At 55.6% G+C, this 26,176-nt stretch overlaps 5 protein-coding genes across 5 annotated transcripts; 3 read left to right on the top strand and 2 right to left on the bottom strand.

The window, feature by feature from the left end:
- Positions 1-2,161: 2,161 nt before the first annotated feature.
- CCOS01_07148 (uncharacterized protein) lies at positions 2,162-2,704 on the top strand (the record flags this gene model as incomplete). The annotated part of the gene is made up of 1 exon (XM_060455315.1): positions 2,162-2,704. The coding sequence occupies one exon, from the start codon at positions 2,162-2,164 to the stop codon at positions 2,702-2,704; it is 543 nt and encodes a 180-aa protein (XP_060315015.1).
- A 2,308-nt stretch (positions 2,705-5,012) lies between these two features.
- CCOS01_07149 (uncharacterized protein) lies at positions 5,013-6,967 on the top strand (the record flags this gene model as incomplete). The annotated part of the gene is made up of 3 exons (XM_060455316.1): positions 5,013-5,167; positions 5,275-6,054; positions 6,139-6,967. The coding sequence occupies 3 exons, from the start codon at positions 5,013-5,015 to the stop codon at positions 6,965-6,967; spliced, it is 1,764 nt and encodes a 587-aa protein (XP_060315016.1).
- A 588-nt stretch (positions 6,968-7,555) lies between these two features.
- Positions 7,556-11,203, bottom strand: CCOS01_07150 (uncharacterized protein; the record flags this gene model as incomplete). Its single annotated transcript, XM_060455317.1, has 2 exons — positions 7,556-9,843; positions 9,895-11,203. 2 exons carry the CDS (start codon positions 11,201-11,203, stop codon positions 7,556-7,558), a joined length of 3,597 nt encoding a protein of 1,198 aa, XP_060315017.1.
- A 1,563-nt stretch (positions 11,204-12,766) lies between these two features.
- On the bottom strand, positions 12,767-14,327 carry CCOS01_07151 (nicotinate phosphoribosyltransferase; the record flags this gene model as incomplete). Its single annotated transcript, XM_060455318.1, has 3 exons — positions 12,767-12,899; positions 12,968-14,027; positions 14,132-14,327. The coding sequence occupies 3 exons, from the start codon at positions 14,325-14,327 to the stop codon at positions 12,767-12,769; spliced, it is 1,389 nt and encodes a 462-aa protein (XP_060315018.1).
- A 1,523-nt stretch (positions 14,328-15,850) lies between these two features.
- On the top strand, positions 15,851-18,589 carry CCOS01_07152 (U3 small nucleolar RNA-associated protein; the record flags this gene model as incomplete). The annotated part of the gene is made up of 2 exons (XM_060455319.1): positions 15,851-16,826; positions 16,881-18,589. The coding sequence occupies 2 exons, from the start codon at positions 15,851-15,853 to the stop codon at positions 18,587-18,589; spliced, it is 2,685 nt and encodes an 894-aa protein (XP_060315019.1).
- Between the last annotated feature and the right edge of the window lie 7,587 nt (positions 18,590-26,176).

A 26,176-nucleotide genomic window follows, 5' to 3' on the forward strand; every position in this document is an offset into this window, starting at 1 on the left:
GTTGGTAACGCCATCACGATTGCCTTGGACGCCTTTTTTCGGTAATGACGGAGGGGCTGTGGTACGCGGATGACTTCGGCGGACGTGTTCAGTCGCTCAGGTATGGTTGCGCCAAGGCTGAAGATTCGTTCGTGCAAACCTTTGGTTCGCTTTGTCGCTTTCTAAGTCTCGGTGCCCCGAATAGGTCACCAGTCTGACATCACGCTAGGCTCTGTGGCTGCCAGTCTTTGCATTACTCCCGTGGCAGGCAGCTGAGTTCCAAGACCCTCTGCTCTTCCAGCTTCCATTACTGTTGCATCAAGCTTGCTATCCGATTTTACTGACTGCGGTGATGTGGTTTGCCAGAGCTTTTCCGTATGTCTAATTTCTACGATCCCACTTGAGCAGTGAGCCCGGCCGTAGATGTCAGGCGGCGCCAAAGCCCCACTTCCACCGGTAGTCGGCTCCGGTCGTCGTGTAACGGAGCGGGAGGCCTCTGCTGACAATTCGGGGGCAGAAAACCTGGGCCTCATCTACAGTGACCGACTCGCCTCCTTTCTCCGACGACACGGAAACAACAATCTCCTTTTTCGTGAGCTATGAATGCAGTGCAATGAAGAGGATGGAGTGGCTGGCCCGTCACGGGCCCTTTGCGTGAGTTAAGAATGCAGTGAAGATTTGTTTCGTTGAAAGGTTTGAGAATCAGTATCAGTTTGCCAATGCCCAAGTGAATAGTTGAAGTCTGACTCACGATGATGAGTTTCAATCACGAACACAAGCCCTTGAAATCGATAATCACTGCAGGCGAATACTCTCTATTTTACTGCTGCACAGCATCTTCTCGTGCCAAAAACCCAAAATCATTGTTCTCAAAGGAGAAGGGCCATCGATACTCTCACCACCGCTATCAGCTCATGCCCCCCCTCGTCGAAGCATGTAAAAAGGTCTACGTGAAAAGAGGCAACGGCCTCTCGGCCGGGCCGCTTCGCCAGTCACCCCTTCGTCATCAAGCCACAATCTGCACCGCCGGCTTTTACCTCGCAGCCAGCTGAACTCTCAGGGCTCACTTTCTCCCATCTCTACGCGCCTCCCCCCAAACAAGGTCTCAGATGACGACTCCTCCCTCGTATCGCAAACCCCTCTAATTGGTCAGCCAAGAAACTCGACAAATCCCGTCGCGAAGCCCGGGCGACCTCGGTGCACGCGGGGTACCGCACCGGCTCCCTCCCGGGAGCTCCGCTGAGGACCGGTGGGATAGTTATCGAACCAAGAGAGTTCCCGATGGTGGCACAGATGGTGGCACAGCACCACCAGCATCCACCCAACAGGCCTCCCGAGTTCCGAGTCCTTTGGATGCAACCATCTAATTGTTAGTGCCTCCCTTGCCTCCCCGATTGCCGGTTGCCGGGCAGCGGCCAGTCCCCGTGGCTGCGGCCGATCCGACGCCAATGGTAGCCCAGCATATCAAACTACCATTCAGTAAACTACTGCACGTCGGACGGATGTAACGACGTGGGCTGGCAAGCTTCCGTAGCTTGGGGAGCCTCCAACCAACGGCCCAACGCGATGTTTCCTTCTCCCTTTTTTCCCTTACGTTTTTCACCTATTCTCCACACAAAGGAGGCTCCTCCTAGGACTATAACCACGCCATTATGGACCATTACGGGGAGGATCGACTCCCACCAGACAACGGGACCAGTCTCCCAATCAACGGCCCAAATATTAATAGGATCGACCGCGGGGAAGAAAGAGAGAGAGCATGGTGGATGCACAACTAAACCTGCATTGCAGGCTTGCGGCTGGAGCACTGCCGGGATGTGCAGAAAGGCTTTCAGCTTTTTCGTTTGTTGTCACACGTCAGACTGGAGCCACCGCGCCCATCAGGATCCAGAGCAGGGAAACAATACACGACGAAAAGCAGGGAAAAGAAGAAAGAAAAGGGATGGGATTTCCTTGGACTCGCTAAAGACTCGGCAGAAAGAACAAAATCCATATTTACTTACCTCCTCGTCCCCCTTTATGTCCAGCTCCAGTGATTCTGCTCCTTTCTTTCTATTCTCATTCCGCAGCCGCCATCACCAGTGACTGAAGCTTAAAAAAACGAACATCACGACACCTCAACTCCTAATACCAAATCACAACCACACCCACACACCAAACCACCCCAAACAAAACCGCAAACATGTCTTCCACAGCAGTATCAACAGGCACAGCCGCCGCCCCCTCTGCAACCTCGACCTGCACCGCAAGCCTCTACGACACCCCCGAACACGACCGCGTCTGCGCGATGCCCTACGGCGGCAACCACACAGACATCATGTCCGCCTGCTGCAACGACGCAGACGTGGTCGCCTACTACGACAACTGCGGCCTCTACTGCCTCGCCCTAGACCAATCCGTCAAAGACCTCCAGGACTGCCTCTTTGAGCAGGGCGCGGGCTACACCGAGGTCTTCTGCCGCGACAACGGCAACGTGAACGCCTCCGCCACGGCGACGGGCAACGTCGACCCGCCCGCTTCGGCGCAGGCGAGCGTCGTTGCGTCGGGCGGTTCCGGGTCGGGAAGCGGTTCTGCTTCGGCGAGCGGGAGCGGGAGCGGCTCGAGTTCTACTTCGTCGGCGAATGCGGCGGCGGGGGTGCATGTCCCTGCTGGGGTGAACACGCTTGGACTTACAATTGGCGCTTTGCTTCTTTCTGCTGCGACGTTCGGCGCTCTTCAGATCTAAGAAGAAGATGAGTTATCCGAGAAGGAAACAAAGCTAGTAAAATGGGGCGATGGAAATGAATTTTGGATGGGCTATGGAGGTCCCAGATATGAAGTGACAAACGGCCGATCAACATAATGAGATCACATCACAACAGTACGATATTATTCGGTAAATACGGCCGAAGGCAGCTAGCTACCAAGTCCAGCATAATAGCAGCAGAGTACGGAGAAGAGCACGCGATATCCCGTCTGCGTTCACAGGAGGAAATTGTATTTAGCATGTTGTTTCAATCAAGTTAGTACCGAAACTTTTGGGAAACAAAACCGCCTGCGGCGTTCACCGTTCCGTGGAGCACTTGAAATCATTGTAAGCTGACGAGTGTTCCTCGCGAATTCCCACCCGAGGCTCGCAGCCCTGAGAGGCGCCCAAAGTGACCTGCTGTCGCATAAGCGGCACCTACCTTTTGTACATAGTAATCACCTTGGGAAATGCACCATCTCACAACCTGCGCGAACCTGCTAGCGCCCGTCTTTCCTCTGGGATTGGATAGTGATTAGGCCTATTGGCCGGTCCTCCATTCCAGTCTAGCCAAAGCAAGGTACGATGCAAGGACTTCACTGCAATTCAAACTCACTCAAAGTGTCTACGATGTGCTCACCTGAGATGGGAGGTAGGGAGCAAGAGTCGGCGGCGGCGGCGAGAGTGGTGACTGCTCCCAACTTACTAGAAGGAAGCGGAGGAACGTTTGGCACGGGCAATGATCGGAAGGAGCAGATTCAACTGCGAATATGTCGCCTCATGGGCTGATTTGTTTTGTGATTGAACCTCACTATCGCAAGCCAGCACTGTTACACCGTGAACTTGGACGCCGATCCGCATCTCCGCTCTTCCGGCATTTATGTCGCACAGCCTCTATATCCTGCAGCGTAAGCAACGCTATGGGAGTATACGAGTTCACTGCATTGATGATTACGGCGGAGAGCCTGGGAGTGCCGAGGCAGGTGACTCAGCTTTGCTGGGTGAGTTTCACCCATACGGGCGGTCCATCAAACGCCTTCTTTCGCTCATGACGAGGAGATATTCGTCTTTGTGGAGTTCAAGAAGGACGCGCTGCGCTTGAAGGCTGCAAATGGGTCCAAGGTGTTTTGCCCCGACGAGCCAGCGAACGCCTCCCGCTCGGTGATTCCGGACCACCGCGACCGCCGGCTGCCGTTAGAAAGTGGGCCCCGGGCCGTCCCCCCGCACCCCCGAGACTCAATCGCTCGCTGCTCACCTTGTTCGTTCGACGCATACATTCATTCTTCTAGGAGGAAATAAATCAAAGCTCCCAGTGATTTCACTTCATTCATGGACGAGGTAGGCGCACTTATCATACCAAAGAACGTCATGACCAGTGGAACCAGTCAACCAGGTAGATGCCACAGTACTAGGACTTAAAGGAGATAGAGGGACCTTTTGTTAATGGTATGAACCATACTGCCTGACTTTCTGTAAACAGACATAACCGGGAATTCATTCTGTCGTAACATACACGATGGAGAATTTGGAGGAAAGCGTGAGAAGGTGCGAGGCTAGATTGCGGGTAGTGAGACTATCGATAATGTAGTAGCAAGGCCGTAGAGAGACTTTACCCAATACCAGAGAATGAAACCCCTGCTGGACTGGCAATGGCCTTGGATGATCCTGAAGCTTAATAGAATCGTCATGCACCACTAACCACAAACTCGGATTCAGACGTCTCCAGACAGAAATGCTGCGTCAAAGATGCATTACCCTCGGCTACCATACACCCTCGGCTAGGACATGATGCCAGGCCCACACGAGCCCCAAGAGATGGCAGTTTGCCGCTGGCCCATCCCCATTGCGGGAGAATGCTAAATGATACGGATGACGACGGTCTACGGGCCCAGCACTCTGGTAACCATTGTGCGAGGGCGTCGGGGAAAAGCAATGACCCCCCTTGCGGGGAAACAATCTGGGGAAATCGCAGCGCACCCCAGAGAATCCCCACATTCTCCGCATTTCGAACAGCAATCTAAGCATCTTTCTCGAGCTTCTTTCATCTCTACCCCATGTCGGCAGTTCATCTGATCTCGACTTCTGCTGAACATTCTTCCTGCCATCCTTGCCATGCCCATGTTTCCCCCCCTCCGCGATCTCCAGCTTGGCTCCAGCCGGGCTGCCGGGCTGCCGGGCCTCTGCCGGCCATTTGGCTATAAAGATCCCGTCGTGTCCTCCCGCCAAGACCTGATCTAAAGCTGGATCTCGGGCACGGCATCGCATCTCGAGAGGAAAGGCGAAACACCAAGCTCAATCAAACTTCGTCATGCAGTTCGTCTTGACTGCCAGCGCGGCCGCGCTGCTGCTCGCGGCCTCGCCCGCTCTTGGTGCCGGCGTTCCACCGAGCGGTAATGCCACCAACCCTGTCGTCAATCTTGGCTCGGCTGGTTCTTACCTAGGCGTGGTTCAGAACAACGGAACGTATGTCGGAACTCTGACTCTAACCTTGCACCCTTGTCCTTCCTTGTCTTTGATCCTCCCGAGACAAACTACATAGCTGACTCTGAATTTCTTGGATTCGCGAAAAGTGTCGCCTCCTGGAAGGGAATCCCGTACGCCGAGCCCCCCGTCGGCTCGCTCCGCTTCATGCCCCCCAAGGCCCTCGGGGCTCGCGGCTCAGACGTAATCGACGTGACAGACAACGCCCTACGGTGCGTCCAATTCGCCGGCGCGCCGTACGGGGTCATCAACAGCAACATCGTCGGTCCGCGCTCCGGCCCCGGCCAAGAAGACTGCCTCAAGCTGTGGATCTGGAAGCCCGCCAAGGCCAAAGCCGGCGACAAGCTCCCCGTCATGTTCTACATCCACGGCGGCGGCCTGCAGTACAGCGCGGCGCCCAACAACGACTTCAGCGACTGGGTCGGCCAGAGCCAGGACTTCGTCGCCGTCAACGTCGGCTACCGCCTGGGGGCTCTCGGCTTCATGGCCCACCCCGACCTGCCCTCCGCCAACGCCGGTCTGCTCGACCAGCGCCAGGCCCTCCGGTGGGTCAAGCAGAACATTGCGGCCTTTGGCGGCGACCCCGCCGACGTGACCGTCATGGGCCAGTCCGGCGGTGGCTACGCCGTCGTCTCGCAGATGGTGCTCTACGACGGGGACAACCAGGGTCTGTTCTCCAAGGCTGTGCCCCGTTCCGTGCAGAGGTCTCCCAGCTTCCGCGTCGACGAGCTCGCGGACCGCAACGCCGAGTACTTTAAGCTGCTGAACTGCACGGGCGGACAGTCTCAGTTGGACTGCTTCCAAGGCGCCTCTGTTCCTGCACTGGTGAACGCCTACAACGCCTTGCTCAAATACAAGGCTTCTTCAGGGTATGAAACCACCACCTTGAAACTCCCATATGCTGGCGCAAAGATGAAACATTTCCTCGGCTAACAATTTTCTCGGACTGCTAGCGAATTCAACAACCTCACCTTTGGCAGCTCAGGCGCCTTCCTGCCCATGATCGACGGCGTCACCCTAACCGACTCAGTCTCACGGCTCTTCAAAAAGGGCAAAGTCGCAAAGGTCAAGACAGTCGTGGGCTTCGTCAACGACGAGGGCGCCAACACGGCGCCCCGCAACACGAGCGCCCTCGACTCGACCACGAACGGAATCTGGAACCTGACCGACAGCCAGGTCAAGCAGGCCGCAAGCTACTACCCCAACAACTCCACCTTTGGCTACGCCGGCCCAGACAACTTCTTCCTGACCCTCTTCAAGTCGTACATCATGGCCCTCAGCCCGTTCGGGGAGCAAGGCATCACCGGCTCCGAGCGCCTCGTGGGACGATACATGTCCAAAGCCGTCGGCGAGAACAAGGCCTGGGCGTTCCGCTTCAACGCCCCCGGCGTCGGCACAAATTACTCCAGCACCAACCCGTACCCGCTCAACTACGTCGCCCACTCCGCCGACAACAGCTACCTCCAGAACGCCACGGCCGTCATGACGCCCTTTGAAAAGAGCCTCGCGCTCGAGTGGCGCGCCTACATCGGCAGTTTCATCCGCCGCGGCGACCCGAACAAGGAGAAGCTCGCCACCTCGCCCACGTGGCACAGCTACGGCGCCCTGGGAGCAGGGGAGTCTGTCGAGTCCCCCGTGAGATTGGTCCCGCAGTTCGCGTACCAGAGTAACGCGAACGCGAGCTTGCCCACGAGCACGCAGCTCGAGGTGTCGCAAAAGGCTCAGCTCGAGAGGGTGGATTGGTGGTTGACGGATGCCATTTTGGATGCGACTCGCGTGTGAAGACGGAGGGCATGTGAAGACGGAGGGAAGTATTTAGTGCAGCCGTATTCAAATCCTGTCTCTGCCTGTTCCATCCAATGTGCTTAGACAATAGATAATTCCCTCAGTCTCGAGGTGTGAGGCGTCATAGCCTTCTATCACGAGCCCAAGGTCTACATATAGTTAATGTTGAATGACTAGTACTTAGCTATCTCATATTTCTACTACTCTGTAGTGTGTTCAACAGGTATGGAAATTTTAGGATGGGCCAATTCAGCAAGCCAACCGCACACCACGGGAACGATAGCTCGGGGGAGCATTGAGGACGCGGACCGGAGGTGGGTGTATTCTCAAGTTCTAGACCTCGCGGTCTCATCTGATTTATTACAAAGTGGACAAGCTTGAAGATCAATCAAACAGTAATCTTCAAGATGGAACGTTCAAAGTCATGTTTCATTACATTATCTGAGGCCAGGCAATATTCATACGTCAAAGCCCGCCTCTTACCAAAAACTTTCAGTAACCGTAAGTGCAGAAACGAGAACCCAGCATCCGTGATCATAATTCATACATGATGATAACGTCGTGATATCATGAATTTCTTTCCTTCTAGACTTGAGCCTTCGCCAAGCAATCGCCATCATTCCCATCTTCTCCAACGCAGACAATACCGTCAAACTTCGCGGCCGCTCGCCGCCCTATGATACTGCTGCGCTTCATGTTCCGGCTTGGCACCTCCTTCTTTTCGTCACCATAGCGGCTGAGTCCTTCCATAGGGTTGATAGGACCCGGACCCATCATCGGCGAACCTCTCGCACTGTTATCAGGAACCGCAGAGTTGGCGGGAAGCGCGAGCCCATTGCTGTCAGACGACCCAGAGTCCCTTGCTCCCAGACTGCTGCCGTATGCACCATCAGGGGGGGCCTTGGGTAGCGCATTGATGATGCTCTGGATGAGAGAAGCAATGTCGATCTGAGGCTGTGGTGCAGGGTTTGGAGACGCAGGAGGAGTGCCGCTGTCTTGAGGATTTCCTGCCGGGGGTGGTGGACGCTGACCTTGACCTGGTGTCTGAGGAGGTGATGCAGACGGTACGGCAGGAGGTGCCGCAGGAGGTCCCGGAGCAGGATTCTGGGGTGCAGAAGGTGGGTTGCCGGCACCTCCATTGTTTCCGGTGCCGGATCCACTGTTGCCGTTGCCATTGCCGTTAATGTTGCCATCGCCGGCGCCATTGGCAGCGTCGTCATCGGACGGCAAGCTCAAAGCCCGGCCGCTTCTACTGTAAACGGTAACAGCCCAGTCACCTCCACAGATGTCGGTTGACTTGCCATCGCAGACTTCGTTGCACTGCTCTTCCGGGATGCGTATGGCCAGCTGGAACGCAGTGCCACACCAACACTCCTTGCCGTACTCCGTGCCGGCGAGCTGGAAACCCATAGAGCCACAATGTGCAATGCACTTCTCGTTGGACATGCTCCCTGTGAAATAGATGGATGGGTCGCCATCGAGCGTTCGAACGGCAGAGTCCTTGAAACATCCAAGATACTCCCAGCCAGTAACCTCAGGAGCGGGTTTAGGTTCACGGTTATCCGGAGATCCATTGCCAGATCCTGCACCTGCGTTGCTGCCGGGTCCTGGAATTGAAGGGCCGGTGTTGCTAGGGGCTCCGTTGCCGCTTGGTGCACCTGAGCCTGAGCCGTTACCAGATCCATTGTTTGAGTTACCATTGGCAGGGTTCGCAGGGTAACTACCGTACCCAGCTGGAGGATTTCCGTTAGGTGCCGGGGAGACGGGACTGGGAGGTTGGTTAGGGCTAGCTGGAGGGTTTGGATTGGACGGAGGGGGAGCAGGAGATGTAGCCGGTGGTTCGGGGATGTTTGCAGGACCACTGTTTCCAGAACCATCTCCAGAGCCACCGTCAGACCCAGATGGATCCGTGGGTTGGCCACCGGTGGTTGTGCAAGGCGTTGATGCGGGGTTGCCAGGATTGCCGTTGCCTGCGTCCCCGTTGCCGCTGCCGTGGCCGCTACTGTTGCTATTACCATTTCCATTGCCATTGCCGCTGCCAGAGTTGTCCGGGCTGGAATTGGGGGCCGAGCCGGCACCATTTCCTGGAGGACCGGTGTACTGACCATTGCTCGCCGTCGTGCAAGGCGTAGATGCAGCCGGAGAGCCGCCATTGCCAGCGCCAGGGTCGTTGTTGCCAGGCGCTCCATTGCCGTTGCCGTTGCCGTTGCCTCCGTTGCCCCCGTTGCCATTACCACTGTTGCCAGAACCGTTGGTGTTTCCACCGTCTCCAGTACCACCATTGCCGACTCCAGTAGGTTGGGGAGCGACAAAAGCTGTCACAGTCTTGATCACAACGACGGGAGGATCGTTTGCGGCAGCGGGTGCCATGTTGTTGCTGTCGGGAGCACAGTACCAGCCACCTTTGCAGTGATAACAAGGCCATCCCATTCCGCAGGGCGCTGGCAGCATTGGGGTTTCCTCTGGGGGACAAAACCATCCATTGAGACACTCTGAACAAGAGTAACCTCGACCAGGGCAAGGGCATGAGCCGGAAGGAGGCTTTGCTGGGGAAGCCGGGCATGCAGGGCATTGGACAACGGCAGGGCAATCGGAAATGGGGATGACTGGTGTGCCTGGTGGTATGTTGTTTCCAGAGGAAGGATCTTGTCCCTCGTCAACTCCGAAGACCGAGCCGCCTGCCTGAGACGTCGGAGAAGGGCTCTGTCCGTTTCCGCTGTTGGCTGGCACGCCGTTGGGATTGGAGACAGCTGTTCCGGCAGCGACAGTCAACGCTGTTAGGGGGCTGGCTGCGGGAGCTGATGCCGATGGCGAATTTCCTGCACCGCTACTTGCCTGGTTGGGGGCTTGAGTGGCAGCAGGTGAAGGGTTGGCTAGGGGAGTAAGTCAATACACTGTGCAAATCGAGATAAACTGTCTCTTACCTGGCTTGGGATCCACCGGACTCGAAGATTGCACAGGTGATTGAGGCTGGCCTGCTGGAGCAGTATTCTGTGGTTGGCCATTGTTTCCAGGTTCTCCAGCTCCAGCTTGCGTCGTAGGATTGCTGGAAGGAGGAGTAGCGTTTGCGCCACCAGCCGGATATGATGCTGTTGGAGGTGGCTGCGAAGGTCCAGCTGTCGGAGTTGCTGCAGGAGTGGAAAGGCCAGGTTGAGAAGATACAGGAGGGTTTGCTGGGACGACTGCAGAATTCGAAGCCGGGGCGTTAGACAAAGGCGCCGCCAACGTGGCGGGAGGAGAAGACCGCCTAGGGCAAGGAACAGCAATGAAAGTAGGAATTCCGCTCTCATACAAAACTCCAGTACAAAGATTTCCGTCGGTAGGCAAGTCTTCAGGGAGCTGAGGAGCTGTCGTTGGAAGCGGCATAATGACTGAAGCTGACTGCAGGACACTCGCAACTAAAGACGAAAGGCCTGGGACAACTACGGTGGCACCGACGATGTCAGATACCGGAATCAGTGAGGGAAGGTTGTTAACAGCTGAGGGAATATGGCCGACAATGGAGGATACAACGCTGACAAGCACTTGTGGAATGTTGGTGATGATGGAGGCGCCGTTGCCAATAGCCGCAGTGACCTCAGAAACCGGGATGCCGCCAACGACTTGTGTCGGAAGAGGCACGGGCAGTCCAGACCCGGCAGGCAGAGGTAGAGCGGAGCCACCAACACCGACGATGCTGTTGACTGCACTCTGGATCGGAGGCAGGAATCCACCATTGGATCCTTCGACATTCGGGATGGCTGTTGGAATGACGGGGCCGCCGCCAGGCTGGAGTATGGACACAACCGGGGCGGGAGCAACATTGGTGACAACCGGTACGACATTTCCAGGGTTGAGGATGGATGGAACCGGAGTTACCACTGCCGCAAGTGCTGAAGTCAAAGAAGCGAGTAGGCTGGGAATGACATGGCCAACTTGAGGAATGACACCGCCAAGAGGACCTTGCTGTTGTTGGTTGTTAGGGGTGGGTGGTGCAGCCGCAGGGAGAGGAGTAGTGATGGCGGGTTGAGCAGGATTCGCAATGGTGGTAGTTTGACCACCGCCAAAGATCCATGGAAGGAATTGCCTGGCCTGGACGATGTTGTCCCTCTGAGAGAGGGTGGACTCTTCCTGGGATGGTCGAACAGCCTGGGTCACGGCAAAGGCAGTGAAGAGGGCCAAGATGACGAGAGCGATGCCGGCTGCTGTCTGGCTTTGGCGTTGTGAGGGCATCGAGGGCCCAGGGAGCCGCATGATGATGGTTTTTTGTTGCTGAAAACGCCCGAGAATAGGATGAGGGGAATGACGAGACTGTGTTGTATGGACAGCACTGCCCGAGGAAATGAAGGTTCCAAAACTTGGGTTCCAAGAAAAACGAGCCAAAATTGAAGCGAGAGTGTGATGTGTTGGAGAGAATGAAATCAAAACGAGGTGGATGGAAGAGAAGAAGGGGTTGAAGTTGGGATGGGATGGGGATATGGGGATTATATGCGGTTCGTCATGTGGGCACGCCGCTGCTGCTCACTTCACAAAGGGGCGGAAAGCAGGAAGCAAGTGGTGGAGGAAGAATGAGAGAGGGCCTTCCAAATTTCAAGTCAGACGCTCAAGAGAGCAGGAAGGGATGGTCCTCTTCCATTGTCTGCAATCATGAGAGGGAAAGAAGAGTACGCCTGTAGGCATTGACATTGAGCATCTTACCTAGTCTTGCCTGTATCTTTTCATGGTACGCTCACCATTTCCATTTGGGCAAGTCAAGAACCAGCCCCTTAGTGTGTGTACCTTTCTGTTGAGATTTTGGGACATCAGAAGCATTAACGTCCGGCCGCAAAAACACTGGAATGAGAATCAAAAAGGAAAAAAAGAAGTAAAAAGAAAAAACAAGGATGGAGGGGGGATACTGACCTTATAATTCACGCCCCTATTCGGATTCGAACAGCGCGCCCCTCGTTTCCAGCACGGAAGTCATTGGAGTATTTCATTTACTATCGACTCTGCGTCAGAGTCTAACCACCCGGCCAAATGGCCGGATGGGGTGCTGGTGACAGGAAAGGCGAATAGGCTCCCCTAAGTACCCTCTCATCCTCCTTGGGAGGAAGGAGACGCGTGGAGGCGGGAAGGTGCTGGTGGGGCCGCTCCTGGATGATATTCACCTGCCTCAGGTATCTTGCCAAGGGACCTTCCTGGCCTTGAACACTCATTCATTGCAAGAAGGTGTCTCACCTAGAAGTACCTTCCCTTGCTCCTGGATTTGGAAAGGAGGAAGTAATACGTTCCCTTCCCGTAGTGAGGCTGGAGGCACTCTTCCCTCTCACGTCGACTTTCCGCTTTGAGTAGTACATCTTATTACTCTTAGTAGCAGGTGGCCGGATTTATCGAGGCACAAACACCAGTAAGATGGCCAAGAAGTCAGACGATAGAGATTGAACTTGGGTTTGCTTCCCCGGGGAATTCATGGCATCGATCACACATGTCTGTTGCTTTGCTCGTGGTCGACATATTCAAACACTCATCACAGAAGCGAGCAGGCCACAAAGATATCGAGCCATTGGTATTCCCAAGAAGCACACATCTGACGGAGAAGGAAGAAATGCCCAATGCCAATGCTGCTGGCCATATGCCACTGCTTCATTCATCCAATAGGTATCTCGCGAGGTCTACACCTGCTACCGTCATTATCAATGCGTTTCCAATCCCACCATGCCTTCCCACCTGTGTCTCGTGATGCTCATCTAGGTACTTTCTTGCAATATCTTCCTCCCTACTTGGCTCTTGCATAATCTGTCGCCAGACAAGCTCTAAGTGGCACTCACCAATTATCTATGCCTTGCTTTCGTCCTTGCCCCAACGCTGGGTCTCGTCACCGCCCTTCCACTCCTTCTCAACGTAACCAAGCTCGCCCTTGACCTTGTTCACCGTCGCCTTGTCACCGGTATTCTTGCCAATGTTGTCGCTGGACAGTCTCCGTTAGCACACGACACCAAACTTGCAGTAGGAGAAGCAACAAGGGATGGAACTGACCTGATCTTGATTGCCGGGTTTCCGTTGGCGGAGCTCAGCTTGATAACGATATTCAACGGCACCGACTTGGCACCCGTCTTCAAATGCTTAAAGTCATTCGTCAAAAACGTACCAACGCCAAACGTCGGCGTGAAGCCCGCCGCCTCCGAAATGGCCTGGTACTCCAAGCACTTTTCAATATCAAGCGAGTCCGAAAACACCATTGTCTTCTTATCCTTGATCCCCTGGCTGTCGTAGTACGTCCGCAACATCTTGACATAATCCGCCGGGTCGCCGCTATCCTGGCGCACGCCCTGGAACAGCTCAGCATACGCCAACAGCCTGCTCCCATCCGCCGTCTTGAACTTGCTCTCGTCGCCATCGAGAGCGTGTACCGGCTGACTGAACGACCTCAAAAACTCCTGCGTGCCAAAGGTATCCGTCAGCGCGATACCGAGCTTACCACCGAAGCAGCCGACCCAGTACCGCAGCGCCAGCTCCGTCGCGGCCTTGTAATCGTTGTGAATGGCAGCGATGCCCATGAACCACTCGTGCGCGACGGTGCCCACGGGCGGGATCCCGAAGCGCATGGCCAGGTGCACGTTGCTCGTCCCCGTCAGCTTGCCCTTGAGGCCCTTCTTCTCCCCTTCCTTGCTCGCTTTGACGAGGCCGCGGAACACGAGGGCCTGGGTGTGGTAGTCGCGTCGGCGGCGGGTGCCAAACTCGGAAAAGGTGCAGCCGGCCTCGAGCAGGCGCATGCCTTTGGCGAAGGCCTGGTCCTCCTGGCCCTCGTAGCTCCAGTCCGTGTCCATGAAGCGGAAGTAGGCCTCGGAGGTGAGGGCGAGGAGGGGGATCTCGTAGAGGATGGTGTCGAGCCAGGCGCCCTTGATCTCGACGTGGAGGTCGCCAATGTCCGAGTCGGCGCCCGTGTCGTCGCCGACGGGGTGGAAGGTCGCGACGGCCTGCTCTCTCGGCCGCAGGCGGAATTCCTTGAGGAACTGGACGTATTCGTCGGTCAGGTAGGTGCAGTGCGTCTTGAGGAAGCGGTATTCTTCGTCGGAGAGGGAGATGTTGCCAAGTTCTGTTCAGGTGCAGCGCGGGGTGAGTCAGTCACAGGTATTTTGCGTCTCGATAGTCGTAGGTGGGGATTTGGAGGGGCTTCTCTCTCTCTCTCTGTCGACTCACTTCGGATTTGCTCTTGGAGCCACTTAAAGGCAGCTCTCGAGAGTTTCTTCTCGGGTGTGCGGTTCGTGAATGCATAGGATACTGGGACGTCTTTGAAGTACTTGAAGACGGCGCATTGCATCGTCAGCTTATAGAGATCAGTATCCAAGAAGGATATGACGCCCTCGGGGAAAGGCGACGAGCTGTTGAAATCCATGATCGCGGATTGTAGTGGTGTGTCGATGGTGGTGGTGGTGGAGGTGGTGGCTGGATTCCGCGCAATCGCTGCAATGTGGGTGTCGCGGTTGCAATGCGATGCAATTAAAGAAGAAAAAAGGGCCGAGTTGGTTGCAACGCAAGATTGGCAGAAAAAAAAAAGAGTCTGCAGGCGAGGTCGGAATGCGCGTGTCACAACGGCGCGATCGTGACAAAGCTCGGAGCAAGGAGGAGGAGGGGGAGGGGGAGGGGTTGTGTACTTGTGAAAGAGGAGGATGACGAATCTGTGGGACTTTTGGCAGCTGCTGCACGAAACTCCTAAAACCAGCAAGCTTTCATGCCCAGGAATGTGACGGGACGGAAGCTGATTGATAAGGCACACTCATGGACTTAGGCAGTAGGTTTGCATTCACACTGTCAGATGGGCGAGCGGATGAGCAAGAGAGCAGGGGTTGCCAAAGTTCCCATGCGACTTTTAGTTGTCGCAGTTTCGACTCGGAGACAAGGAATGAGGGGCTGCAAAAAAGGGCCAAGGGATCCCTGAAAGTTCCAACTTCCATTGGGACCATCAAGGTAAGTGACTTCCCACTTGGCACGTCTACTAAGGTACCTATGTTTACCATATTGAACATACTGGGTATTCATTCATGACCATACTGACCAAGTACCAAATGATAGTTACGACACGAAACATATCCAGGTCGAGTGCAAAGCAAAGAGCGCAAGTACGACAACCATCGGAGTTGGCCGGCGCATCGGTTTCGACGGGTCCCGCGCTTCCCACGACTAAGGTAGAACAAGCAGCAACCATCGTTGCATTTTACTGGCGCGCAGTCATCACCTTAGCCTTTGCAGATGAAAAGGGTCCAGCCATGTTTGCAGCCAATAATAGATGCTTCTCTGGGCTGCCGCTGCGGAAGACGCCGTGGCTCAAGTAGACCTCGATGGACTTATGTAAGCGAGAGTATGACATAAGCAGCAATAGCAGCGCATTCTTTGCGGAGTGAGGTACCTTACATATGAAGCAACATAACAGATGTACCTCCTGTAGTCGAAAAGAAAGTAACTATAGATATATACCTTGCTAATCATCATGTAGGTAGAATTATCAGCATCATACTTTGCAACCAACTCCTCCAGGAATCAAGACTCAAGAGATGCGACTTGGCGCTCTCGTCCTCTCAGATGCGTGCCGCCAGCGGGGTGGAGGGGCACAAGGCGCACAGACCACACCTTAATTATTTTTTTGCATCCTCCGACCGCCGACAAAACTTTTTGGCAGCCGTAGATTTTTTTTATTTTATTTTTGCCAAAGCAGGACGAGCAGAGGTCGCAGGAAAAAAAAGACAAGCTGCAACCCGCCAAACCTCGCCAGCCTCACCACCACCACCACGCCGAACCCCAAGAGCTTGCTTTCAACAGCTGCTCCTCGCGAGGTCGATAGGGCCGATCAATCTTACTACCAATTGACCACCGGAACTCACGATCGCAAGGCCTCGAGGCCAACCCACGGTTCCCTTCGCAATGGACCTCCATCGCTGCCGCTTCGTCCCCTACCCGCCCTCGGCCATCAACGCCCTCGCCTTCTCTCACCCCTCCGCCCGCTCAAAGGCCCAAGCGACCGCCACCCGTCTCGCAGTCGGTCGCGCAAATGGCGACATTGAGATCTGGAACCCGCTGAGCGGCTCCTGGCTCCAGGAGACCGTCCTCCGCTCCGGCTCAGACCGCTCCGTCGACGGCCTCGTCTGGGCCAACGATCCCGACGCCAACTCGACCTCGCGTCTCTTCAGCATCGGATACACCTCCGCCGTTACCGAATGGGACCTCGAGACCGGCCGCCCCATGCGCCACGCCAGCGGCCAGCACGGCGACATCTGGTGCCTCGCTGCCCAGCCTCCCGCCTCCCCTTCCGATCCCGTCAAGCGTCTCGTCGCTGGTACCATTGACGGCATGCTCGCCATATACTCCATCGAAGACAACGACCTGCGCTTCCAGCGTATGCTTGTCAAGTCTCCCAGCAAGAAGGTCCAGATGGTCAGCGTTGCCTTCCAATCGCGCCACATCGTCGTTGTTGGCTGCTCCAACTCCACCATCTGCGCCTACGATACCCGCAACGGCAACAAGGTGCGGACCATGACCCTCGGCGCCGATCTGGCTGGAGGCGCCAAGGATATCATTGTCTGGAGCGTCAAGGTTCTGCCTTCCGGGGATATTGTCTCGGCCGACTCGACCGGCCAGGTCTGTATCTGGGACGGCAAGACGTACACGCAGATGCAGCGCATCCAGAGCCACAAGCAGGACGTTCTCAGCCTTGCCACCAGTGCTGACGGAAGCGCCATCATGAGCGGTGGCATGGACCGTCGTACCGTTTTGTACAAGAAGACTTCTGGTGCTTCAGGCGCCCGATGGGGCAAGGTTTGGAGCAGAAAGTACCACGAGCACGACGTCAAGGCCATGGCTTCTTTCGAGAGCAACAAGATGAGCGTTGTTATTTCAGGAGGTAAGTTATCCCATTCTCGTAATGCGTTTTGCGCTTGCTAACTAGCTTCCCAAGGCCCTGACGCTTCCCCCGTCGTCCTTCCTTTCAAGGAGCTCGGCCGCGAGAACCACAGAACCCTCTCTAGTCTTCCCCAGTCACCGCCTCTCACCAGCGCCCCGGCAGCAAGATTGGTCGTGGGTTGGTGGGACAGAGAAATCCACATCTGGAAGCTGCAAAAGTCCTTCGACGGCCTCTACGGCGAGGACGGCGCCGAGGCCAACGCAGACGCGAACCTCGAGAACAACCGCAAGCTCCTCAAGACCATCCTCGTCAAGGGCGAGTCCAACATCACTTCGGCCGCAATCACCGCGGACGGTTCAGTCCTCGTGGCCGCCACCGGCACCGACGTCAAGGCCTTCCACCTGCAGCACCAGAACCCCACAAAGCCCTCGGACGTGAAGCTCGCCTCCGTCGCCGTGCCAAAGACCTTCTCAAACGGCGCCAGCAAGATTATTCTGTCGCCCAACGGCAGCTACATCGCCGCCATCCAAAAGGGATCCAAGGTCCTCATCGCCAAGGTCATCCGTAGCGACGACGACAACACCATCACCATCCAAAAGCCTCGCGTCGTCCGCCGCCTGGACCGCAAGACCTCCAAGCAGCAGCCCCAGGCCGGCCTCGGCAACTACGAGAGGACCATCACCCAGCTCGCCTTCTCGCCCGACAGCCGCATGCTCGCAGCCGCGGATCTGACCGGCTACATCGACACCTGGGTCCTCGGAAACCCGCAGGACACCACCTCAGACGAAGAAGACGACGAAGCCGCGTCATCGGACTCTGACAGCGAGGACTCGTCAAACGAGGACGACACCTCCTCCTCAACCGAGAGCTGGATTCGTAACCCCCGCGCAGCCCTCATCCCCAGACTCCCCGCGCCGCCCGTGGTGCTCTCCTTCTCAGACGAGACCGTCGCCGCCACCGACGGCGCCCCGACGACAGACTACACCCTCGTGGCCGTCACGACGGCGTGGCACATCCTCGCCTTCCACCCCGTCGCCGGCTCCCTCACCTCGTGGTCCCGCCGCAACCCCATCTCCAGACTCCCCGCCACCATCCGCGACACCCGCGACCTGGCAAAGGGTCTCCTCTGGCAAGGCCCCCGCATCTGGATCTACGGCGTCTCCTTCCTCTTCATGCTCGACCTCTCCCAGGACCTCGGCATCCCCTCGGGCTCAGCGGACCAGGATCCCACCAACGCCCTCGTACCGCACGCGGCCGGCACGAAGCGCAAGCGCAGAGGCGGCCCCGAAAGCGGCGCCGGAGCCCGAATGGAAGTCGGCGCGATCGTCCCGCAGCAAGTCGACCGCTTCGTCGGCTCCAAGGCCGGCGGCAAGGAATGGCAGGACGACATTGAGAAAAACGCCCCTGCCAAGGACGAGGACGCCATGGACGTTGACGGCGCTGAATCCAGCGACTCCGACGATGAGAACGACCGGGAGAATGCCAGCGATAGCGAGGGCGGCGAGCTCGCGGCCCTGCGGAACCGGAACCGCGAGACGCAGACGGAGGCCGGCGCCGAGGGAAAGACGAGGTGGTGGTACACGTACAAGTACCGTCCCATCTTGGGCATAGCGCCCCTTGCTGGCGCTGCTGGTGCTGCGGGAGCCGAAGCCGACGGGGAGAAGGGCGAGACGCCTTCGCTTGAGGCTGTTCTTGTTGAGAGGCCTATTTGGGAGGTAGATCTCCCTGCGAGATACTTTGGTGCCAACGAGTGGGAGAGGTGAAAGGGGGATGGTTGTCTCTGTTTGAGGTACCTTGTGTTTAGTGGACGTTGAAAAAAACGGTTAAGAGATGGGATTAGGCTTGGACGGACTAGGTCCGGTGGACGAAGGGGGAGAGTGGACGTTGATACCTTGAGCCATGTGGTTCCCTCGAGCCACTACTGTTGGTCTGAAGATATCCAGTCAGGCAGTAGTTCGTCGTCTTACACCCATCTCCCGACTCACTCAACGAGGGCACCGCCCAAGATTCCAAGTTTAGTCTGCACATGTCGCATTAGGTACCTATCTCGGTTCTCTTTCGGCGCTACTTGTTCCTAGGATCTGGAAATCTTTCTTGTGTAAAGGGTACTTGAGGTAGACTTGAAAAAGTATAGCATCGAATGGATGTAGATGGGACTTTTTTTTTTATTTTTTGTACATTTTCACTCTTATATTGCCTACGTCACTCGCTTCGACTAGTCTTCGTGGGTTGGTTTGCTCAATCCTGCTTCTTGCCTCCCTCCCTCTCTTCCATCTTTTATAGACACCATGACGACTGGCCGATATGTCTTGGTAGGTTCCCCGAATGATCTGGTGATTGATATCGGAGGGGTCCTTGAGTTTGCCCCGGCGACGGAAGGGAGAGCAGCGAGGGATACGTGGTAGTTGAAGAGTCAAGAGTACTGTGTGTGCAGATACTCTACGTAACTAAGAAAAGGCAACATCAGAACGAGAATAAGGGCATGCAAGAAACGTATGGGTAGCTTTTTTGCAGCGTAAGCAGGAAGTCATATAGGCCGCGCAATTCCTTCGTCGTCAGTATGTCTTGGCAGTGAAGCAGCGACCAGATTGGATAGGACTGTACGGTATAAGCTTACGAGCCTAGCCTTGATTCGACATAGACTGCCAAGCCAAGGACTCGTCAGACAACTACGGGAATACACATATTGTTTGGCGAACTCGTTGCTCTATTGGTTGAGTTCTTGTGTACCTGTCTTCTCTTCGCTTCTACTCAGGTTGCCCTTCTTCATGTGACTGTGGATAAGGACGGGGTACAGATACACAAGTCAAGTTTAGTTTCCATATTTTCGAATGTTAAATTCACAAGTCTTTTGATAGACAAAGGGTGCGGGGGAAGTGAAGAGTTGAATATCTGATAATTACATGCCCAACACCAAATACTAAACACCACATCCACACGCATCAAATATCACGATATCGAGATAGTGTTTCCGCGTAAACATAGATGCACGTCACAACACCAATGTAGATAAACTCAACACATCAATTCACCACATCACCCCTACAGAAACCTCCATGTTAGTCTCCGTGGATACCTACTCCATCAAACATAGAGAGATCCGAAACACTCTCCCACCTTTCCCTTCGCGCCGGAAAGTCACTCCATATTTGCCATCCTCGGAATATGGGCACCACCACCTACCTCCCAAAACACCAAGCGAGAAAAAGCTTGTCTCGCACATCCGTAAATTGCCCACATCGCCTACTTCGCCTATCAACAAACGAAGAAACCTTTACATTACCCATGCCGTACAGCCGTTGTCGTCTACCATCTAATATCTATTCGACTTCGACCTGGCAAGGCTGCCTACCTACCTAACCACGCTCAGGACCAGGACCAGGGCAAGGATCCCCGTTTTACCGTTCCTCTCTCGGCGTCGCCTACATGACCATGCGACCTTACGGATATTCGTCCCTCCACCTCCTAGCCTGCCTGCCTGCCTCTAGTCTCTCCACCCTTCGTGACGTGGGGTGTAGTAGCGAGGCGACAAACGAGTGGCCCTCAGCATTAGTCCAACACGAGAGCGAGGTGGAAGCATCCGTACTTCCTACTCCATAGTCCATACTCCATAGCCCATATGATGTAGGTATCCGTATCCGTAGACGCTAGGCCTAGAGGACCCGGGTTTGGCAAGGATAGAGGAGCGAGAAGGTACGTGATGGCTTCACTCTCGGCCCATCTTCCTCCCGTACCGCGCGTCTAAGCCTCTAGAGAAGCAGAGCTTACCCGGAGAAAGTGCCCGTATACCCGCCGTGATAGGTGAACACACCAACCGGCTTGTAAGACGGACAAACGGTAAGGCTGTTCGGGTCCATCAGTCACTCGACCATGCCTGCTGACTTGGCCACCTAAAAGCGTCAAGAAGCTCACAAGCAAGGCCATCGAGGACACCTGGAGGAGCCGGCATATGGGTTGACCGTCCGCACTCCTTGGGCCTCATCCTCTATTGCTCGTCTGCTTGGTACTCACCAGCAAAGCGTCATCCAGAATCCTTATCCGTCCCAAAAGGCAAAAGACAAGCCCAGTTTCCCTTGCTCTCCCACTTCCTACATGCCATCCGGTATTGAAAGCCAAAACTTACGTTATCGACGCCACGGGTATCGGGATCGAGGACACACCAGATGGGGCCAGAGCCGCGTAGCCCGACACCAAGTCAAAGCTAGAAACCAGAAACCAAACCAGGCTTACGTAGTTTAAGCTTCAACCTCGCCGTCGAGGCCAACCCTGTCGGGGAGTGCCAAAGCCTCTCCCTCTCTCTCTGTCTCCATCTGTTCACGCCATGCTGTCAAACGTCGGCCACTCGACCAACCTTGACGCCTTGATAGCCTCGCTTCTTGCCGTGTCTCTCTAACCCCCGCCAGCCGGAGTCTACTCCTGCGTCCAGCGTCGCCGGGTCATGAACCCCACGAAGTCTGAAGAGGGATATGACGATGGACAGGATAGATCATAGCGGCGACAGTCCGACAGGCAAGGGCAAGGGGGCCGTAGGACAAGGCACCGAGAAAGGAAGACAGACTTCGGTCTTCCTCCACGTTCCCCCACGACCCGTTGCCCACGAGTGTGCGTCATCTTCCAATCTCAAAACACCAGATCACTCTGCCCGTGACACGAGGCTTGTGTACGACTTACACGCAAAAGCCGCGCTGGACCGGACCACGCTGCTGCAGTGCTGACATTGACAAGAAGCAAGAGTCAGACGCAAAGAAAGAGCCTCACTCAATTTGACGTTGCTGTCGTCGGCCCTCTAACACGGGGGCGAGGGGGATGGAGGGTCCAATATCCGCTTGGCGTCGTGGCCTGAGTGGATTCCCATTCTTCCTCCAACAAAGTCCCCCCGAGCCCCGAACGGTACCGCCGTCCCGTACAAACACAGAGACATACTCTCGAAGTCTCTCGGTAAAGGACCAGGTGTAATATACGCCCAATCCCCGGACGAGGCCACAGGTGGCTAACCTATCAACCAGCTTCAATTAGCATATTCGGCAAGATCAAAACCAAAAGACCGGATGAAAAAGAACGGGGGCTCTGGATAGAGGTTGGCCCAGATATCCCACCGGGATTCGTTGTATTGCTCAGCCCAGGGCACCCTTCTTTGTCCAAAGAGACCAATACCTTAATATCTGGCCTGCGGACAAGAGCGAGCAAGGCGACTGAGAGAGGTTTAGAGGGCGGGCATCGAATGACACTAGCCCAAATTGTCTTGACGGTCGCCGTCCTTCTCGAGTCTGATCTGCATCCATGGGGGGAACGGCGAGGGACGGAAGGGGTCCAGGGTACGCGCGTCCCGCTCGAGGTTTCTTTTGGCCGCCCCCCCTCCCTTGTGTACAAACGGCGATGGACCGGGTCAGACCACGCAAGTAGCCCCGGGAGCCTGGGTAGCAGGGCCGAGAGAAATACAGAGCAGTTCGACGACAACGGCATCTGTAGACAGAGCTTTGTCTCGCCGTTTGTTCCTCTCGTCGAGTCACGGAGGGTGACTGAGCGATAAGTGATGTGGCTTGACTATCCCGAGGCTGGTTTATCCGGAAAGGATCTGAAGCGCGGCTAACGTGTAATTGCGACTGCAAAAGGGCACCCGGAAACTTGGGGGCGGGGCGCCTGCGGGCAGCGGTGAAGGGGAAACGAAAAGGCAACGAATATTCAGAGGCACGAAACCTTGGACGAATCAATGGTTCGTCATCTCGACATTTGGGATCATGGCCAACCCGGTTTCACAGGTCAAGGGAAGGGGCAAAATGGGGGCCAAGAGGACGATCGAATACGCAGCCCGGGGCGGAGTCCAATATGATTTGAATGTGCTGGAACTGAGAGTGCTGGAAGTAAACGACACGTCTTGTGAGAGCATGAGTCGCGATCTTGCACACTCGTGACAAGGCCGGGTTGATGGGCAGGATGCTAGGAAGAGGGATTCGTAGCCCTTCTCATTTTGAAGTTCGCGTAAATCGGAGTCCGGCTCTCTCAGTCGGGATGAGGACGATCCAATCAGGTCCCCGGTTCCATCGGGTTATGCCGACTCTCGACCAGGTACAACTCGATGCCTATGTCTTCACAGGGTCGGGAGGGCCATAAGAGACTTTTGATGTCGTTAGCACTCGTTCGTCCCATTATGGAATGAAATGCCTTCGTCGTGCAACCTTCCCGCTGGCGGCACGTTACAACAGCCTATCCAACTGGGTGTTTCCACTGAGACGTTTCGTTTCCATGTCTTCATGTCTTGAAGAGAGGTCGACCATCTGAGCAACTAAAAGCATTCCGCACACATTCAATTCCTCAAAACACCAACCAGCCCGAACGAAAATATGAAAGGTCCGAACTCTGCAGACGGGAGGTGGGAGAAGTGTAATTGGCTGGTCACGATGCAAGCCCCCTTGGCAACTCTGCCGAAAGCCGATGTGGACTGATGGAATGAGAGGTTTCCTGAGCCCCAGGAAGCTTTGGTACCTGTAGGTAAAGTGGCAGTCCAGTACGGATAGGTAATGAGGTGTTTCCGTGCCCACCCCTCGCTGGAAGCTCTGGTGTTTTGCTCTCTAATTTGTGAATAAGGCATTATGGAGAATTGCAGAGTCGCTTGTCTACGACCTTGTGGGAAGTTGTGGCAGTTCGAGACGAAAGGAGTGCAGTCTGATGTGGGGTGGCAACGGGTTTGGGAACAACACGCAAGCCACCATTGGAGCGCCGATGTGAGACAAGGTGGATGACGCGTCACTGAGCCGCTAAGGCCCACGCCCCCAGGGTCAAGGGGGGGTCGCCGCATCGGGCACGCACCCAGAAGTTGTGTGCCAAAGAAAGCCATCGTGGATGTCGATCAGGTCCTCTGTTCCAGGCTCTGGGGAGTTTAACCTGGAGAACGGGTCCCCAAGAAGGACGACCGTGAGATTTGGAATCGTTGGGACGCAAACCGCAACAGATATCGATATCCTTGCTGCTGTTGGCGATAGTATCAATATGCCCAGCCGGGGAGGTCGCCAAGATTCGAGCATGGCCAGAATGGTAAGAATCGGGCTTGATGGCGCCGAGCGGGTACAATTTGCGGCGTACGGAGTCACGGACGCCATTTGGGCTTCTGCTCTAGCACGTCGCCCGTTGACTCGTCATCCATCTGCCTGAGGATGATTGTCTTCATCAAGATGCCGTCTGAGGAATACCAACATGCTTGGTTCGTCTCATCAAAGTCAATCAATTCGTCCAGCCTGTGCGAGTCGAGTTAAAGGGGCGAGACGTTGGCATGCCGCAGACGATAGCAGCAGTCTGTACCGCTGTAGGCCTGTGAACATTTGAGTTTGCGAGAACGATTGACGAGCCCACCTGTTTACGCAAGCACACGTAACAGACAGGAGGATTTGACGTGGGATCAGACCTGGATCGGGCGAGGATCTCTTAGGATTGGAGAGTCTATCAATCATGGTTCAGGGCGGCCGCTAGAAGATTTCGGGAAGACCTGGCCCGCCGAAGAAGCTCCAAGAGGTTGTCGCCTATGAAGTTTGTCCGAAAGACGGGCGTCGATAAGGTAATACGGCTTGCCTACAGACGAGGCTACAGTCGTTCATCAGGTCAACCACCTTGCCTCCGCCATGCACAATTCGTACGAGTCGAGTCCGTGAGAACAGGAACCACATGCGGGGATCGGGGGAAACGTGGCCAGCTAAATTGGATAGGCGAAGTGCCCTTCGTAGAGACCGGGACCAGGAGGGGAAAACGAGGCTGAGTGGGAGGCGAATGGGGCAGAACCTTGAGGCCGGGGTGTTTCTGACAACTGGGAGGACCCAAATACATCCGACTTCTCGAGCGCGTACCTGACTGAAATAGAGTGCAGATAGTCGTCAAGCCCCTGCGGCGCCTTTGCCGATGGGAGCTAAAGACCAATGGGAGCTTGGGTGGAAGAAAAGAGAGTACGAATTAAAGGTGCCGCACTCTGTTGAAGCTTTTTCTGGTTTTGCTGGAATTGAGTCGTCGTCGCCATGGGTGGGGGGGCCTGGGGGGTTTCTGGATGACACTAGCCACAGGCGAGAATTTGAGGTCAAGGACGACGACGAAACGGGACCAGGTCGGTTCACCCATAAGGACAACCTAGCTGCCCAGGTTCTCGAGACAAAGTTTTAGGGGTCCAGAAGGCCGAGAGAGACGCGAAAGGAGCGAGGCGAGATGGTGTGCCACAGCCGGCGACGAACCAGTCATCCAGTAAGAAATTGGCATTACGGTGCAACTAGGCGATACTGGAGCAAACTCCCCTTATCACGGGATACTAAGTACAGGTTTGGCGGTTGGCGCCAGTCTGAAGTGACCGTTGGTTTGATGGTCGGAGCTGGTCTCACATGGCGAATCCTCGTGGACGGATGCAAATGTCGCGCTGCCTGTCGGGCAATTTAGCATGTCTTTGCAAAAAGACCGTGAGCGGGAGGGTCGTGGCGGCGTGGTTGATTTGATTAACCCCATCAAAGAACTTTTTGGCCTCTGAGGTGCATATGGGAGATTGGTTAGTGCGCAATGAGGGTAATGATGTGCAGCGGCGAAGAAGATGAGGTGGACTGGCGAGTGATTGGCGACGAAGGATGCTGTTTCTGGACGTAGTTGCCGGGCGCGGGAGCGCAAAATGGAAAATTGGAGTGACAGTCGGCCACTGTCATCGCCATCCTTTCTCGACCGTGTTGTGCCGGTCCTTTGTGACATGATCGATCTCTCATGACATTATGGGTCCTCGATTGCTCGGGACTCGGATAGGTTGTACAATTAGAGTCGTAGCATGTAAGTCCTGCTTCATCGACGCATCCCCGGCTCCTCCGCGTATGCTGGCGAGAAATCAATACCTAGTACGGATACTATGTACGGATGTAGATGCTGAAAGTGTCGACAACTGGCACGGATGGCAGCAAGTGCTCATCGTCGTCGTAATCATCCACGGCCGGCAGCCGCCTGGCGCCGGAGCTGCCGCCTTCCGTGGGCCTCTTCCCTCCCCAAGGTTCTGGTTCAGTTACAGACGGAAGAGAGCGTCGAGTCTTACTGTCTCAGAGTGCCTAAAGAGGTGCCTGGGAGGGGGGAACAGAGCGGCGCCGTGCGTGTAGTAAGTGTCTATAGTACACTGGGTAGACTGTGGTTTGCTGCTGCTGCTGGTTACCGCTGGCTGCCCACTACCACTGCCACAGGTGATTTGTGCTGCGGCGGGCAATCAACAAGAAAGCGGTGCTGAGAGTGAGGCTTTGAGGCTTTGGGGAGCCGGCTGAGCCACAGATCTGGGACGAGGGACCAATCTGGGGTCTTGTTTCCGCCGACACTTGCGTAAAAGTCTTGGCGGGCAGCCCAGATTGGTCTGG

This window comes from Colletotrichum costaricense (assembly GCF_030867565.1).
Source record: "Colletotrichum costaricense strain IMI 309622 chromosome Unknown Scaffold_6.1, whole genome shotgun sequence".
NCBI classification, from domain to species: domain Eukaryota; kingdom Fungi; phylum Ascomycota; class Sordariomycetes; order Glomerellales; family Glomerellaceae; genus Colletotrichum; species Colletotrichum costaricense.